Source organism: Phocoena sinus, chromosome 2 (genome assembly GCF_008692025.1).
Source record: "Phocoena sinus isolate mPhoSin1 chromosome 2, mPhoSin1.pri, whole genome shotgun sequence".
In the NCBI taxonomy this organism is placed as follows: domain Eukaryota; kingdom Metazoa; phylum Chordata; class Mammalia; order Artiodactyla; family Phocoenidae; genus Phocoena; species Phocoena sinus.
This window is the reverse complement of record NC_045764.1, coordinates 82,035,513-82,053,706: the sequence shown is the minus strand read 5'-3', so window position 1 is coordinate 82,053,706 and position 18,194 is coordinate 82,035,513. Positions and strand designations below refer to the sequence as shown.

Below are 18,194 nucleotides of genomic sequence, written 5' to 3'. Positions count from 1 at the left end.
TGGAGAATAGTATGGAGGTTCCTTAAAAAACTAAAAATAGAATTACCATATGACCCAGCAATCCCACTACTGGGCATACACCCTGAGAAAACCATAATTCAAAAAGACACATGTACCCCAATGTTCAATGCAGCACTATTTACAATAGCCAGGACATGGAAGCAACCTAAACGCCCATCGACAGATGAATGGATAAAGAAGATGTGGTACATATATACAATGGAATATTACTCAGCCATAAAAAAGAACGAAATTGGGTCATTTGTAGAGACGTGGATGGATCTAGAGACTGTCATACAGAGTGAAGTAAGTCAGAAAGAGAAAAACAAGTATCATATATTAACGCATATATGTGGAACCTAGTTAAATGGTACAGATGAACCAGTTTGCAAGGCAGAAATTGAGACACAGATGCAAAGAACAAATGTATGGACACCAACGGGGCAAAGTGGTGTGTGTGTGTGATGAATTGGGAGATTGGGATTGACATGTATACACTGATATGTATAAAATGGATGACTAATAAGAACCTGCTGTATAAATCAATAAATAAAATTCAAAATAAAAATACATAGTGACTCTATCTCCAGTATTGCTTTTGGCCTCAAAGTCTTTGTTGTCCAGTATCAATACAGGTCTGCCAGTTTTTTTCTAGCTATTATGGTGTGTGTTTTCTAAACCTTTTACTTTCGAACTATCTGTATCTTTATGTGTTAGGAATGCATCTTTCAAAAGTACATACCTGAATTCTAAAACCAGTCTGACAATCCATATTAGCTGAAACAGTGGTTCATTTGTAATTATTTCTACCTTCTTTTGTGCCTTTACTTGTCCCACCTTTTCTAAAATTTTCTCTACCTCTCTTGCTATGTTTGGATTATTTTTTTCAGTTAATTTTCCTCTCTACTAGTTCGAAAGGTTTACCTTCTGTTTCTATTTTTATGATAGAAGCATTAAGTTACATTAGTTAACTTAGTGTAATTAACTAACACAAACTCCAAACACTCCATCCCAATCTATAAGCTTTGTTATCCAGTACTTTAGTTCCATCTTTTTGCAGGGAAGGAGGGCCTGGTGATTCACTTTATTTTTTTTAAACTTTTTATTTTGAACTAATTTCAGACTAACAGAAAAGTTGCAAGAAGAGTACTAAGAATTCCCTTCACCCAGATTCCCTAAATATTAATATTCTACCAAGTTGGCTTGCATCATTCTCTTTCTCGCTCTTTCACGTACATATACATACATGTTATTTTTTCAGAACCTTTTGAGAGCATGTTACAAACATAATGCCCTTTTGGTTCTAAATATTTCACTGTTTATTTCCTAAAATCCAAAAACATTATCTTATAAAACTATAGTATAGTGAGTAAAATCAGGAAATTAGCAATGATACAACCCTATTACCTAGCCTGCAGATCTAATTCAGATTTTGCTGATTGACCTAATAATGTCCTCTGAGGGCGGGCTGGGGGGGGCCACATTTCTGTGGTCCAGGATCCAATCTAGGTTTATACATTGAATTTAGTCATCTTGTTTCATTAATCACCTTTAATTTGAATAGCTCTTCACTCTTTTTTTTTTGTCTTTTGAGAACTTGACATTTTAGAAGAATAGTATGTCTCTCCGTTTGGGTCTGTATTATGTTGCCTCAGATTTGGGCCATGCCTTTTTGGCCGGAATGCTAGAGAAGTGATGTGGCACCCTCCTCAGGGTGCTGCATCAGAACTCATGTGATGCTGACTGGTTGCTTGGTTAAGGGAGTAGCTGCCAGGTTTCTCCACTACCTTTCCCTCTGTAATGAATAAGTATTTTGTGGCCCAATACACTAGTCATCATTATTATTCTTTTAATTAATCAAATTTTATCTACATTTGCCCATACTTTACTAGTTTATTTATTTTAAAAACATTTTATTTATTTATGGCTGTGTTGGGTCTTCGCTGCTACGTGTGGGCCCTCTCCAGTTGTGGCGAGCCAAGGCCACTCCCTGCCACAGTGCGTGGGCCTCTCATTGTGGTTGCCTCTCCCGTTGCAAAGCATGGGCTCTAGGTGCACGGGCTTCAGTACTTGTGGCTCATGGGCCTAGCTGCTCCGTGGCATGTGGGATCTTCCCGGACCAGGGCTCAAACCTGTGTCCCCTGCATTGGCAGGCACATTCCCAACCACTGCGCCACCAGGGAAGCCCTTTACTAGTTTATTGATTCACCATTTCTTCTGGAATTTTAGATCTTGTATCTGGATCCCTTTCCTTCTGCCTAAACTATGTCTTTTAATATTTCCTTTAGTGAGGGCCTATTGGTGACAAATTCTCACAAGTTTCTATTTGTCTGAAAACACCTCTGTTTTTTTCCTCATTGTAGAAAGGTATGTTTACTGGATATGCAGTTCTAAGTTAGTAGTTATTTACTCTAGAACACTGATGATAGTCCCCTGTTTTCTGGCTCCTATTACTGCAGTTGGCAAGTGAGCTATCAGTTTAATTGCTACTTCAAGAGTAGTATGTCTTATTTCTCTCCTGTTTCAAGATTTTTCTCTTCGCCTCTGGTAGCATTACGGTGTGCCTAGGTGTGGATTTCTTTTTATTTATCCTAACTGGGATTTTTTGGCCTTTCCAAATCTGTGGTGTAGTGTCATTTTCACAAGTTCTGAAATTTGTTAGTAATTACCTCTTCAAACATTATGTCTGCCTCATTCTCTTCTTTCTCTCCCTTAGGAATTCTCATTATATTAAAATTAGATTTTATTACTCCATCCTTCAGTGTCTTTTAACTATTGTTAAGGGCTCCAGCTTGGGGCCCATGTTGCACCATTTCTTCACTTCTGTCTTCCAGCTCATCACTTCCCTACTCAGTTGTGTCAAATATGCTATTAATTTCTTTCAGCATTATTAGTAGGTTTGACTCTGTTCTCTGTTGTTTCACCTAGCTCTATTTTGTTTTACCATGGGATTTGAGATTTTTGACTGTGAGCCAATATCTCTTGTAACTTTTCTTCTGGGACTCTGTTGAGTCCTGGATTGAAGGTGGATTTGCATTTGCTTCTGCCAGGCATCCAGGGCACTACCAATCCAGGACCAATTTAAACTAAGTTTTGTGTATGTGGCTTTTGAGGACCATCCAGGAACTATGAAATCAGACTGGGAAGTATGTGTGAGGGTCAGTTTATTGTTATAACTTTTTAAGGAACTATATTTTCCCCCTCCACTTAGCTTTGAGACTTGCTTTTTCTTTGTACTCTTGGAGAGTGTGGTGAGCAAATTCCTCATTTAGGGTCTCAGCTTTAGCCAGAAGTTTTCCTTCCTGTTCCCCTGTTTATACGAGTGCTAGGCTTTGTTTTTTTGTCTTCTGCACCCCATTTGGCTATGAAAACTGAAGCTCAACGTCACTGGGTTCAGCAAACGCCCTCCAAGTGAGTCTTAGTTTCAGAGTTCTGCTTCATTCTCTGAGTTCCTGTTTTCACTCAGTTTATGGCCTCTGAGAAGTTCTTATGTATTTATTAAAAATATTTTAAAATATAATTTATCCAGCATGAAGCTCAATCAGAGCAACCAGTCCAAAACTGCTAGAAAAGAAAGTCTCTTTCATTTTACAGATGAGCAAACTGAGGTTCAGAAAAGCTAAGTAACTCACCCCAAAACAGAGAGAGTAAATAGTAAAGTTGGAATTGAACCCAGGCAGAGACACTGAAACACGTATTTCAAAACTAAAGTCTAATTTACCCAAATTTAAGTCACATGAATTAATCTACATGTAGATTTGCAAATATCAACTTGGGTGTCCTAAGAGTGAAACATAAATCTCAAAATTGTTTCCTATTATACTCCTTGAGGAAGCAGGATGGAAAAAGAATTATATTAAAACTGCCTCCATTTTAATAAAGTTAAAAATACCTAATGTATACTGTATATGTACGTGTGTGTAAGTGTGAGTGTGTGTATGTGTGTGATCTTTGATGGTGGTGATCAGAAAATACCACAAATCACAAATGCCCAATGAGAACAATCTGAGACTGTCAGGTTTTGTTACAGTTTAAACAAATGAACTGAATTTTAATGCTCAGTGTGTAGTTATCACTATGTGCGGAAGAATATATAAATCATAGTGAAGATGCCCTATCTCCCCAGCCATCTAATTCTTCTTCCCAGGAGTAACCACTTTTAACAGTTTCTTCAGTAACTTTTAAACCATATTACATTTCCACAGCTGAGGAGACAAATGAACTTACCAATTCTGCTATGTGAGCCACGGGCCAAATGAGCCCTTCTCTCTAGTCTCACCAATCCAACTTTCACATCTAATATTTCCCACTGCTGTTTATCAGACATATATCCAAGTTCTCTCCTCCCCTCCCTCCGCGCCCCCCACCCCAATCACTCTGCACCAGGGATCTGAATCCACTTTTCTTTGTTTACAATTCAAGATTCTACTCTGCATAGTGTATCTGTCTAATAATTACCTCTCTGATAGTTACTAATGTTAGTTAATAGAGAGACTTCAAACACATGGTTTCCATAAAGAATCAACAAAACTAAAATATAAATCAACTGTCATCACACGAAGCTTGCTCTGAACTTACAGGGATTGTGCAGCTGTCTGAATCTCGAGACATAAATCCAACATTGCCTAAGTGAAGGATGGCAGCAAGTATTCGGAAAATTCCCATCTGATAAGATTCACTAATTCCTGAAACAGCAGAGTAAATGAACAAGTGATCAATTTCAGAACAGGAACTAAACAATTATAGCAGACAATTTTAAGCCCATCTTTAACCCTTGAATAATGCCAGATGTTGTACACATTATAATGTGTCATAGTTAACAACACTTTCATCTTTGTTGACATTAACACATAATGCGCTTTAGCATTATGGTTGAGAGCATGGGCTGTGGAATGAGACAGACCTCAGCTTGAGGCCTGGCTCTGCTCCTGACCTGCCATCTGACATTGGCAGGTAACTTCACCCTTCTATTCTTCTGTTTTCTCATTTGAGATACAGGGACAATAGGGACTATCTCAAAGGGAGTTTGTAAACATTAAATAAGAAAATGCACATAGTAAACTTAACACACTATGTGACACATGGTAGGTGCTAAACAAACTATCACCATCACTGTCACACAATGAATTTAAGTATCTCATTAACATTATTACCTTTTCTATTTATCTCTACTCCAAATGCAAGTTGTAGCCCAATAAGGCTGTTTTAAGTCAGATTATTTAATTACTTCTTCTAACTACAGACCAACTATAAGTCAAAGAGACGCCAAGATTAGAAGTGCTCAGGCTGGTGTTGCACTCCAGCCTGATGAGCGAGTATCTAAACACAGCATTAGAACAGGACCTGAAGGATCAGGCAGGATGAGAAAGCTGGACAGCCCTTGGTATTTTACCAGCTCGGGCTTCATTTTTCAATAAGGTAAGATTTTTCCAGAATACTACATATAAATTATATTCGAGTAAAAATAGTAAAATGATTTCCAAATATGTAACTATATACAGAGTAATAGACAGTCATCTTACAAGGAATGTTTCTGCCATCTCCTGAATTATGGCTTTTTCAAATTTGCAATTTTCTATTTACAAACAGAATTAGCCCCGGAAGTAAAGCAGTGTTTCTCAAACTATAATATGCATATGAATCACCAATGGATCTGGTTAAAATGCAGATTCTGGTTTAGTAGGTCTGAGATGGGGTCTGAGATTCTAAATTTTTGCAAGCTCCATAGTGGTCCTGGACCATACTCTGATTAGCAATGCTTTTAAATTAAATTAACTCACCTCAGGTTACTCCTCAAAGTACCAATATATGACTTTAGAATTGTTCATATTCTGAAGCTTTTAAATAAATAATTCAACACTAAAAGTTATATAAGTACATTTCTAAAGGTCAATTTATTTATATGTAGATCCAATATTTTTTTAAATACAGAAACAAGACAGTGACATGAGCTATTTCAGAAACAGAATAAACTACATGTAATACAGTATTTTGTCACCAAGCCAGCTCAACCACATTTCCAGGCCACAAAAGACACCCAAATCGAAAAAACAAACACAAAAAAATCCTATAAAACATGAGTTTCTATATAGAAACCCATTTCATTTGGCTCTAGCTTTCAGATTTTGTAAAAATTTAAGTAAACAGTCCCACAACCCCTGATGCCTTCAATGTATTTTTTTTTAATAAACTTATTTATTTTATTTTTGGCTGCACTGGGTCTTTGTTGCCGCACATGGGCTTTCTCTACTTGTGGCGAGCGGGGGCTACTCTTCGTTGCGGTGTGCGGGCTTCTCATTATGGTGGCTTCTCTTGTTGCGGAGCACGGGCTCTAGGTGTGTGGGCTTCAGTAGTTGCAGCACGTGGGCTCAGTAGTCGTGGCGCATGGGCTTAGTTGCTCCGCGGCATGTGGGATCTTTCCAGCCCAAGGCTCGAACCTGTGTCCCCAGCATTGACAGGCAGATTCTTAACCACTGCGCCACCAGGGAAGCCCTCGAATGTATGTTTTAAATAGCTTTACTGAGGAATAATTTGCATACCATAAAATTTATCCATTTTAAATATGCAATTCAATGGTTTTTAGTAAATTTACAGAGTTGTGCAACCATCACCATAACCTAATTTCAGTACAGTCCCCATCACCTCCAAGAGAAACACTGTACTCATCTGCTGTCCAACTGTGTTTTATAAAGAATCTAAAAATAAATTAAAAACAAAACACCAAAAATGGATGTTAAATCTCTCAACAATTCTCACTACTTAATATGAAGCTAAGCCAATATTCCAATCAAAGGTTGCTCGAGTCAAAAAGCTATTGCTTCTAAAAGTTCAAGAATAAGATTACATACCTAGCAAAGTGCAGGCCTGCCTGGTTTGTGCCATCTCCTTGGCATCATCTACTCCTTCAATCACAGGACTGCCACCTTGCTTCGTGTAATGAAAGTTATTTGCGTCTCCTGCAATTAAGGAAAATTTTTTAAAAGATGTGCAGTCTATGAAAAGGCCTTGACTTCTACCCTTATGTCCACTCTGAATTAGAGGCAGTGACAGCACAATTAAGTGTATAGAGTCTGAAATTTGACTTCCTGTGTTTTTAGTTATATTGTAATACAAGACTCAAAATTAAATAATGGAGTGAAATGTTTGCAGAATTTGTGAAATGAATAGTCCTTTCCTAAAGGTTTTATTCCAATCTACAGGCTAGGATAATTTCTTCAAACACTTCACTCCCTTCTTCATAGAGTTCCACCTATGGAACTGCATAGATTTCCACCACGTAAACTCCTTTACATTTTTTTTCCTTTTAATCAAGGCAAATTTCAAACATATAGAAAAGTACAGAAACTAGTATAATGAGCCCTTGTGTACTCATCACTCATCTTAAACAAGTATCAACTCAAGGCCAATCTTGTTCCATTTATACGGCCACTCACCACTTCCTCATCCCATGAGTTATCTTGAAGCCAACTGTAGGCCTCTTATCATTTCACCCATAAATATTTCAGTATGAGATAATCTCCTTTTTAAGAAGTAAATTTGTGAACTCAGAAATTAACACAAGACAATACCAGCACAATAAATCTAGTGCCATATTCATACCTAATCGCAGCATTTTAAATTCAGGTAACTTTGCTGAGGCACAAAGCTGATAGAAGATATGATAGTTTCTCTCCTCTTCTGCCTTTGAAAAAAGAAGAGTTTTCAATTACAGCATTTTAATCTAAAACCCAGAAAATTCAATCATAAAAATAAAATTTTAATTATTTGATGAAATAAACTGTCCTCTCCCAAATTTCCTAATACATATCTATGATTATTAAACCTTGTGATTTATTAGCTATGTGCATCTGTGTGAGTGTGTATCTGTTGGTCACATTCAAAATAATATACCTGATAGTAATGCTTTTTGAACTAGTGAACAGCTTGCTCTATGGCACTGTCATAAGAGATCAGTGCCTCTGGAGCAAGCTAAAACCTTTTTATTTTTTTCCCTGCAACACTCAATATTTTCTCACAGTATTTTCTTAGATTCATGGTCTTCCTAAGACTTCTGACTAGAAAAAAAAAATCCCATTTTTGCCATATGTACTGTAGCTGTTTGTAAGAAATCCTTAAATGCACTACATCGTCCATATCATTTCAGTTTATATATTTAAAAATAAATAAAAAATTTTTTAAATAGAAAATAAATCATGTACAATGCTAAGATCATTTCTTACTATTTTCTGACAGTCTTTTTCCACATATATACTTTAAAAATACAGTTGTAATCATATTGTTTATACAATATTATTATACTCTATTGTCATATCCTTGAATTCTGCAGTGTATTCAGTTAACTGAAGAATAGAGCAAGTAAGGCCAAGGTCAGGTTTGATGCCCAACAGGGGCTGGTGTCTGGTAAAGAAAACTTAGTTTTCTGTGTTTAGTGCACAGAATACACTAAACAAATTAACAATATACCAATGACCACAAGCATGAATAGGCAAGAGGTCAGGGGTTTCAGTACACAGACAACTAGAAAAGCAGGGGGATCTGCAGAAATGCTTTGGTCATCTTTGTACACGAAGGACAATATCAAGTATGCTCTTTCTGACTGTTTGACTCACTTTGATATAACCAAACACCCACAATATTATATAGCCCTGTGTGCTGGGGAACAGCTAGAATTGCTTCAAAGTTTCTAGACAAGACAATAAGAACTAGGCCTTAACATTCTGTCTTAAGCACCATTACCCTCTGGTCACCATACCCATTTTCCCTTTAATCGTCTACCTATCAATCCAATCTGTACTATTTAGACTCAATCTTCTCTTAGATCTCCATATATTTCCCCCATTGTTTCCTCTGCTACTAAACATTTTTTTTGGACCTGTTCAAGTATACATGTGTGCACAGTAACACAGCTCTGCATGTATCTAGATATTAGAACAATGGAGGAGGGTGACTATTCCTTCACTATACAAATCAGGTATTACATTTAGGTAGCCACAAATCAGGCACACCCCCAAAGTCAAAGCCAGGGTAGCTCTAGGCTGCCCAAACTCATGACTCTCAGTATGTCCCAGGCAGTTTCAAAGCCTTAAGACACTTGTGCAATGGAAATTGTAGACTCTGCTACATGGCGGTGCCAGGGCTATTTGAACCTCAGTATGGTGATCATCTAGTTAAGGGACTACAGGAACCCCATCTCAGCATGCAGTGGGTCACCAGGAGTCCTATATGGGGAGTTTTCCAATGATAAGTCCACATTCCCTGAGTATACCTATGAACATGTGAACGCACACCTGCCGGTGCTGTAATGTGTAGTACTTCCCATTTACAAATAAAAAAGGAGTAAGTTCCCTGGTGAGGATTCTGGGCTTTCACTGCCGTGGCCTGGGTTTAGTCCTCGTTGGGGAACTGAGATCCCCGCCCCCCGAAAAGGAGTAAGAGCATATGTGCAAATGCAAGTCTGGCACTGATCCATACACTTGAGTGTGTTCTTTGACAGTAGTTCACAACTGAGTTGTGAAGACCTTTTAACCCTCATTATTCTATCTAAACAGTATCACATTCTGAGAGAAGAAGGAAGGAAGAAGGACAAGGATAATTTTTTTCTTCTTGAACTGAGTTTAAACTGTAACTCACTGAAGCATAGACCAATGTCGTCCCTATCAACTGGGAAATGTGACAGACAAGACTAAACTAATAGCGCCTCTTCTTAACTAAGCTTTTCCTACAAGCATTTGGAGGAAACAGTCAAAACCATTAAACCTAAATCAGTGCCCAGTCCCAAAGACTATTAGTCTAAGGGGTACCCTCTGATAGGCACTGTTTTACATGTTCCAGTCCAAGTGTGGTTTGCAGTAATATTGCAGTAATATTGTCATAACATGCTCAAGAACATCTGGGAATAAAATGCACACCAACAAACACGAGCTCTGGAATTTTATGCAATCTATATGTATACCTGCCCGGCTTACCTGGAACACCACTCTGGATTTCTCTAAAAGGTAAGTTCTCATATTGGCACCAATGATTCGATGTCTCTTATCAAAACCAATCTCAATGTACTTCCCAAAACGGCTGCTATTATCATTCCTGGTTGTCTTAGCATTTCCGATTGACTAAGAGACAAAGGGAAAACAATAAGGTTTTAGAAGTGCAATTCATGCCCTGACATTTACAGATTTGTTCAGGGAGAGAAAGAACACAACCCTTTAAAATTGATTCTTTTAAAAACAGAACCTGTTTGGCCCCTGCAGGCACAACTGTATGCTTTACTCACTGCACAACCACACAGGTATACACTAATAGTCCGTATCGGCCTTGTTATTCTCGCACAGATTATTTTCAGGAACAGCAGACTCGAGCCCAGTGCCTGGGAGGTCTTCATCCACCATTTGTGGTATGGAACATACTCATTCATGTCAACAAAGGAAAAGAACGGATGGGACCAGGGGCTGCCTAGGCACAAGCCCTCTTAGTTAAATAACAGGGTTTGGTTTCTTGAAAAACTTAGTCTGTTTTATGTAAATAAGCTGGTTAAGACAAATTAATATTTTCCTGGAAATATTGCTTTGGTGTTCAGGGTCTCTTTAGCCAGTAGGCCCAGCTGGACTGCTTATTAGTGGAGTGTTAGTAATTACCCACTTAATTCAAAGCCATTTTCAGAAACCAGAGACAGTAAAATTTGGCTTTGGATTTTGATAGTTGTATCTAACTTGCAAGACATCTGCTAAAGAATGCAGAGAATGTAACTTTCTGCTAAATTTTTCATATAATCCTAAAAATTTTAATTGAATATGCACTGCTTTCTGATTTAGGTAACATGCGTCTATAAATTTTTCTTTCAAAGCAAAGCAAAAAACATGCTGTAGTTAGAAAAGCAAGTATTAACATATTGCATAAATTAAATGCTTAATAAGATAATTTCATACAATTAATATCTTTCACTGCGCAAAGCCTGTGACTATTAGGATTAGTATATTGAAACCACAGCAGAGAGAAAGATATGAAAATGCTCTGGAGCATTAAGAAAGCAATACAAAAAAAAAAAGCAATACAAACACAAGTGATGAAAATAGTAGTAACAGAGCCATAAAAGTCAACACATTAGATTCTCTGATCAATCAAAGAAAACGTACTTTCACTTTCTGAAATATAAGGCATGTATTACCCTATTCTGTTTTGGCAATGAGAACACTGCTAACTTTCAGATTAACATTATAGATTGAAAGAATATTTTCCCAGCAAAACTTGATATTACAAAAAGCACAACAAAAAGTCTCCGTATATTCCCATTATTTTTATTTTGTTTAGAAAATAAACGTGAAATTTTCTTTCAGCACAACATATTCTGTCAAAGAGCAGATGAAGGGTTACATGTAGTAGCAGTGGCAGCAGCAGTAATAATTACTGAGTGTTTACCAGGCACTGTCCTAAGCACTTTCCCCCAGCAACTAAGCAAGTTAGGGGAGGGTGGTCCACAGCTTCTCCTCCTTCCCAGACTCTTATCCCAACCTCCATATGTCATTCCCCCTGCCCCAATCTACTTACAGTGGGGATCAGAGTGGCCAACCTGCCAAGATAATACTACACTCTGTGAGAAGAAGTGAGCAGGCCAGAGTTGAAACAAACCCTTTTGTCTTTGAGTACAAGGTATATAAACATATAGCAAAGAATGGTAGAAGGAGTAAATGAAATAGAAGTCTGAAGATCTGGGTATCACACGAGGGCCTAGCACTAACTTGTCATCATTTAATCCTCTAAGGAGCATTAGTGTCCCCAGGTGTAAACTGACTGGAATAGATGAGCTCTAGGGTCCCTTTCAAAAATAAAACTCTATGATTCTAAGCCTTTAACCCAATATGGAAAGAAGGTTCTGTATATAAATGATGTTTATTCATTTATTCATTTATTTTGTTCATTCCCCCTAATTGCTCCCTCTGCCTTATAAGTACTATATTTATAACAGCCTCCCTAATGCTATTTTCATTTCAAACAGCAAGAAATTGTTAAAGGAAAGAAGTTTTGTGGTCTTGATTTTACTACTGATTTCAGAGAAATGTTGAGTGAATTATTCTTCTTTACTAAATGGAGATGAAAATCTTCAACTACAGTCATTGAAGAGGAAATAGAACTATTAAGACCCAGTGTGGGGCCTTCCCTGGTGGTGCAGAGGTTAAGAATCCGCCTGCCAATGCAGGGGACATGGGTTTGATCCCTGGTCTGGGAAGATCCCACGTGCCGCGGAGCAACTAAGCCCGTGAGCCACAACTACTGAGCCTGCGCTCTAGAGCCCGCAAGCCACAACTACTGAGCCCACGAGCCACAACTACTGAAGCCCGTGTGCCTAGAACCCATGCTCTGCAACGAGAGAAGCCAACGCAATGAGAAGCCCGTGCACTGCAACGATGAGTAGCCCCCACTCACTGCAACTAGAGAAAGCCTGCGCACAGCAACAAAGACCCAACACAGCCAAAAATTAATTAATTAATTAAAATTAAAAAAAAAAAAAAGACCCAGTGTGCCCCCAACATCTTCCCTGTCCCCATCTTAGGATGAAAATTTCTAGGAAAAAAGGATGAAAAGGAAAATGTCATAAAATAGAGTAAAAGAGAATCATTTATTTCACTGTACATTATTTGTATTTTGCAAAAGGAGCCTATGACGAGGATGAGGAGCTTGCTTTCTAAAGGATAATGTGCAAATCCCATACGCCACTGGGCTGTGATGCTCAAGGTGTGGGATGCTCATGATCACTGGAGACCCAGACATTCCTTTCTTGACATCACAGTAAAGGGCTCTGATATAGAGACATAATCTTTTTTTTTTTTTACATCCTTATTGGAGTATAATTGCTTTACAATGGTGTGCTAGTTTCTGCTTTATATCAAAGTGAATCAGTTATACATATACATATGTTCCCATATCTCTTCCCTCTTGCGTCTCCCTCCCTCCCACCCTCCCTATCCCACCCCTCTAGGTGGTCACAAAGCACGGAGCTGATCTCCCTGTGCTATGCGGCTGCTTCCCACTAGCTATCTACCTTACGTTTGGTAGTGTATATGTCCATGCCTCCAGAGACATAATCTTGAGGCAGGTTTAAAAGCTACAAATTTTCTAGGCCACATATTCAATATTTTACCTATATTTTCTTCCTGTAACTGCAAACCCTTTGTCACCATTCTTCAGCCCTACATTCCATTTTAATCTTTCAAGTTGGGATGCCCTCATTTGTAGCTGTTGAAAATTAGTTCTCTCTTTAACAAATTTTCTAAATCCAGATTTTTGTAGAGAAACTAAATAATATAGCGTGAAGTAGCTAAGTATAACTACTGTCTTTAAAAAAATTTTTTTCCTAAATTTTTTTAAAAAGTATAACTGCTGTCTTTATCTTTTTTTGTTCATCCTAGCAAACAGGGTAAATTCCTTATAACTGCATATTAAAAAGTAGTATCTGTAGTCATTCCAAATTTTTAATATCACTCCTACTAACACAACTCAAATCTGCGTTGTAGAAAAAACAGTATAGCTAGTTTTTGAACAAGACTATAGCAAGGTCATAAAATAGTTCATTCCACTTGACGTATTCCAGAGTTATGTTATTATATGGTCTAGGCCTAGGAGAAATGAGATTTCCTGATGTGTTCATAATCAAGACTCTGGGATCTTCTAACATTAGGGACTAAGAATGGCCTAAACTACTGCCAAATACCAAGAATTTGTTGTTATGATCAAAAACAGTCAAAATAATGGTAGAAAGGAAAGCCCTGTTGTTTTCTGAACCGAAATCAGAAACTGGCTATACAGATTATATTTTCGCAATATTAACACAAGTGGGATCCACCACTATATCTGTAGCTTAAATTCTTTCAAAATCTTAATATTTGCTTAAAATCTTTATTACTCTCTTTTGGCATAAGCATCTGCTTTCTCCTGTCTGCGTTATTTCAGAAGACATTTCCAGTTCTCTTTCCATAGGTCACCCAGCCCAGGAGGCTCTTAACTTCCCCAGCATCTCTTATTTTCTTAATCCCAAGAACAGAAGTCATGCTGCACTAGAGGGCAGCCCTGTGGGCAAGGGGTCACAGCATACTATTCTGAAGTGTCACACACAGCACTGCACACCAGGCACAATTACCTCTGGACTGATCAGTGCGAAAACCACTTGCACCACGGGTGCACCAAGCCAGTCCTAAACGCCATCTGTGTTTGGGTGACATGTAAAGCTTGACAAAGGAAAAAAAAACAGGAATAAAGAATGCTGACTTGGGTTTTTATTAAGAAAGGTTTGTTTCTCAACGCCCAAAGTAATTTCTCTCCATTTATTGAGACTTATTTTCTCCATTTAATGGGAATACTTACAAAAAGGTAAGTTTCCTAAAATCATATTAATACACAAATAATTCTCTAATTACAAATCCTAAAATACTCAAATTCTCACACAAAAAGGTCTGTTTTCTTTGGCATGAGCATGTCTACTTTGTATACGTAGTCCACTTTTGAAAGGATATCCTTTCACAGATCTTCCTTTTCCAAGGATTTATATTATTGAATTTCTTTTTCTAAACTAAAGCTGTGTGATATGCTTGACAGAAACAAGCAGAAAAATGCTTTCAAGATTATATTTAAGTTTATAGTTCGTATCTGGAAAAATGTAAAAACTTATAGCTAAACAGGTTGGACTAAGTACAGAAAATGAAATGCGGGCAAAGGAATAATGAAACTCATTCATGCTTGAGCACAGTGAATCCTGTATTTTAGAAAGAGCTTAAATAAGCTCAGCATTGTGGGAAAAGGAGTAACTTATACTTCCAGTATAAGGAGCAATAGATACAAGTCAATTAACTGGGAGAAAAGAAACTTTAGGAAATGAAGTGCCATTGCCAGCTACTTGGAGGCAACAATCCAATGGTAGGTTAAAAATGCAGGTTTATGGAATAAAGTAGCTTCCTCTATAGCTAGACTTTACTCAAAATGTCTACCTTACTGGATTTTTACTTTTCCTAGATCTCTCACTAACATCCAGAAAAGTACTTTCCTACTATTACTGGTTGAGAGATCCTAGACTTTCTGACATGTGCTGTATCAATCAATTTTTTGAGCCTGTTTCTTAATGAGAGAATATAGTAAGAACGCTATGGCCTTACCTCCATGATGGGGTTGGATGCCAACACCTTTTCCTCAACATTGGCTTCACTGGCGGAACCACTTACAGTTGCAAAGTATCGCATGGCATACTTAGCTGAAACTGTTTTTCCTGCCCCAGACTCTCCACTTACAATGATGGACTGATTTCGTTCATCTCTGTAAAACAAAGAAGAGTAACTGACAGTGCTGCTCACTTTTGAATGTGATTAACATGATTTTCTCTGTATTCTCATCAATGAGCCATGGAGAGTTCCTGCTGGTTCACACATGCAAAAATGTGGGAAGGAACCTAAGAATGACATTTCCTAATAAAAACAACTACTTATAAATTAACAATGAACAGAGAGGGAGAAGAAATATCAGGCATTAAATTAGAAAGCATCACATCTAAGGATGAATAATCTCTGAATTTTTTGTGTGTACATATCTCAAACACACTTTATTCCTAGAGAATTAATTTGGTCTATTAGAGTACTGTTGTCAACCACCTTTAGAAGAGACTGGAGTTACAGCAAACAAATTTAGAAGAAAATACTACTTAATTGAAAAAAAAATTATCTACTAGCTAACTGTCTGTGGTGTCTCCCACAAACTCCAGCTCTTACTAAAGTACCCTCATTACCAGAGAAGAAATGGTTCATTTGTTGGCTGATTCATTCAAATATGTTAGAACTCAAAGACTACCAACTGGACTTCCCTGGTGGCGCAGTGGTTAAGAATCCGCCTGCCAATGCAGGGGACACGGGTTTGAGCCCTGGTCCGGGAAGATCCCACATGCCGTGGAGCAACGAAGCCCATGCACCAAAACTACTGAGCCTGCTCTCTAGAGCCCGTGAACCACAACTACTCAGCCCACAAGCCACAACTACTGAAGCCCACATGCCTAGAGCCCGTGCTCTGCAACAAGAGAAGCCACTGCAATGAGAAGCCCACGCATCGAAGAGTAGCCCCGCTCGCTGCAACTAGAGAAAGGCTGCATGCAGCAATGAAGACCCAATGCAGCTAAAAAAATTAATTAATTAAAAAAACAAAGACTATCTACTATTACATCTTTAATTCATTCATACAATGACTCAAAAGTCTAGGTGAAGAACTTGCTCATAAGACTATCATTTCTTTGAGGATGAGGACCTATGTCACCATATCATTAATATCCAGCAACTAGTCCAGAGTCTGACACATCACAAGCGCTCAGTAAATGTGTATTGATTATAAGTAAATAAAACTTTAATAACCAACCTAGCCTAGGAATAAATCTGCTTTGGCCACGATTTCGACTGGGAAAGAAGCAGGAAACTTCCACTTCCTGAGATGAAACCAGCAGTCAGCTTCAATCCATCAAATTAACTGAACAAGTACATAAAGGTAGTAACTTTTTTTTTTTTTTTTGTGGTACGCGGGCCCCTTTCACTGTTGTGGCCTCTCCCGTTGCACATGCTCCATTCGCGCAGGTTCAGCGGCAATGGCTCACGGGCCCAGCCGCTCCGCGGCATGTGGGATCCTCCCGGACCGGGGCATGAACCCGTGTCCCCTGCATCGGCAGGCAGACCCTCAATTACTGTGCCACCAGGGAAGCCCGGTAGTAACAATTTTGCCCTCAATTTATGGAGAGACAAAATGAGTTCAAAGGTTTTTAGGCCACAAGATTATGAGGTTATTTCACTATAGAAGACGATCTTTTTATCTTTTAAAAGAAATTTATCCAACAAACATTTAGCAAACATCTACTACGTGCCAAACACTGTGCTTAATACTAGGGATACAAGTTTAAAAAGCCATGATCTGCATCCTCAAGTGGTTGAGGGTCTAAGAGGAAAGACAAACTAATAATTAAAGATTATAATACATGGGATGGGGTACTGAGAGAAGGAAGAGGTGATCAGGGAAGGCACCCTGGAGATGATACCTCAGCAAAGTCTAGAAAGATGAGTAAGAGGAAGCAAGCAAGGGAAAAGTAAGTTAAGAAGGAAACATTCCAGGGAAAGGAGATAACATAAATGAAGGCTCAGATGCATGAGAAATTAGGAAACATCAGATAATTTAATTTGACTAGAACATGAAGTAATGACAGATACGGTTGCAGAGGTTAATGAGAAATGGATCATAAAGATCTTAAATGAGATGTTAAGGAATCTGAAGTTTACCTAAAGGTCACGGAGTGTTACTGCAGGGTTTTAAACAGAAAATAAACAATCTAATTAGTAAAAACGCTCTGGCAGCAATGTGGATATGGGTGGCAGAGATCCAGATGAAAAGGTATGAAAGTCTGAACAAAGACTATGGTGGCCATGACTGAGAGAGGCAGATGGGTTTAAGAGACACCAAAGTGACAGAATCAAAAGTACATGCAATAAGTTTCCAAAGTAGAAAGACTTTTCTACGGTAAAGGTTGTTTTTTCGTTGAGAAAGGGTGGTCACTGTATTATTTTACAGACTGAAAAATACAATAGGAGTACCCAACTCAGGCCTGATTAAGTACATTCACATCACACTACCAGCACCTGTAAGCAGCCTATTCAGATACTCTGACTCCCATACTGTGGGGAAAATCAGGAGGACCTAGGTGACACAAGGAATGTTTAATACTTATAGTAAAGGCTTGCATGTAACCCTCATTTTTATAAAACATTCTTGAACCTCATACTATCTCATTCCCTTTTTATTTGAACTTCTAGACTCAAACTGGATATTCCCACTGCCTCTGTTCATACATGCCTGATTTCAAGATAAATCACTCAAAAACAAAAATAAAAAACCCAAACAGTTCTCATTGTGGGGCCAATGTCCCTTTATTTTGTCATTTAGAGTATTTTAATGTTCTCAGAGTTGATGTCTTTGATACATTAATCAAGGACAGTATCATCATTCTTTGGATTCCCTTCCAAAATATAACTAGAAAAATGATCTCTTCCTAATTCCTGCATGATCAGTTCTGTGTGATAGCTACCTTGACAAAATTCTCCCAGCATTCCTTCCAATAACAAACAAGGTGAAGAGACTTCCACTAGTCTGACAAAAAGGAATTATTAGTGGGAACTGCTATCCTAAACTGTACT

At 38.1% G+C, this 18,194-nt stretch overlaps 1 protein-coding gene across 9 annotated transcripts in view; it reads right to left on the bottom strand.

The window, feature by feature from the left end:
* Nucleotides 1–18,194, bottom strand: part of MYO5A (myosin VA) — a 194,244-nt gene that overhangs the window by 96,593 nt on the left and 79,457 nt on the right. For 8 of the 9 annotated variants that reach the window (XM_032621152.1, XM_032621156.1, XM_032621160.1 and 5 more), the window contains exons 5-9: nt 15,138–15,294; nt 9,966–10,109; nt 7,600–7,681; nt 6,849–6,956; nt 4,579–4,685 (exon numbers count right to left, since the gene is read on the bottom strand). In XM_032621152.1, coding sequence (XP_032477043.1) covers nt 4,579–4,685; nt 6,849–6,956; nt 7,600–7,681; nt 9,966–10,109; nt 15,138–15,294 — 598 coding nt within the window. The remainder of the gene's footprint in view (nt 1–4,578; nt 4,686–6,848; nt 6,957–7,599; nt 7,682–9,965; nt 10,110–15,137; nt 15,295–18,194) is intronic. The other variant, XM_032621158.1, reaches the window with a different exon arrangement.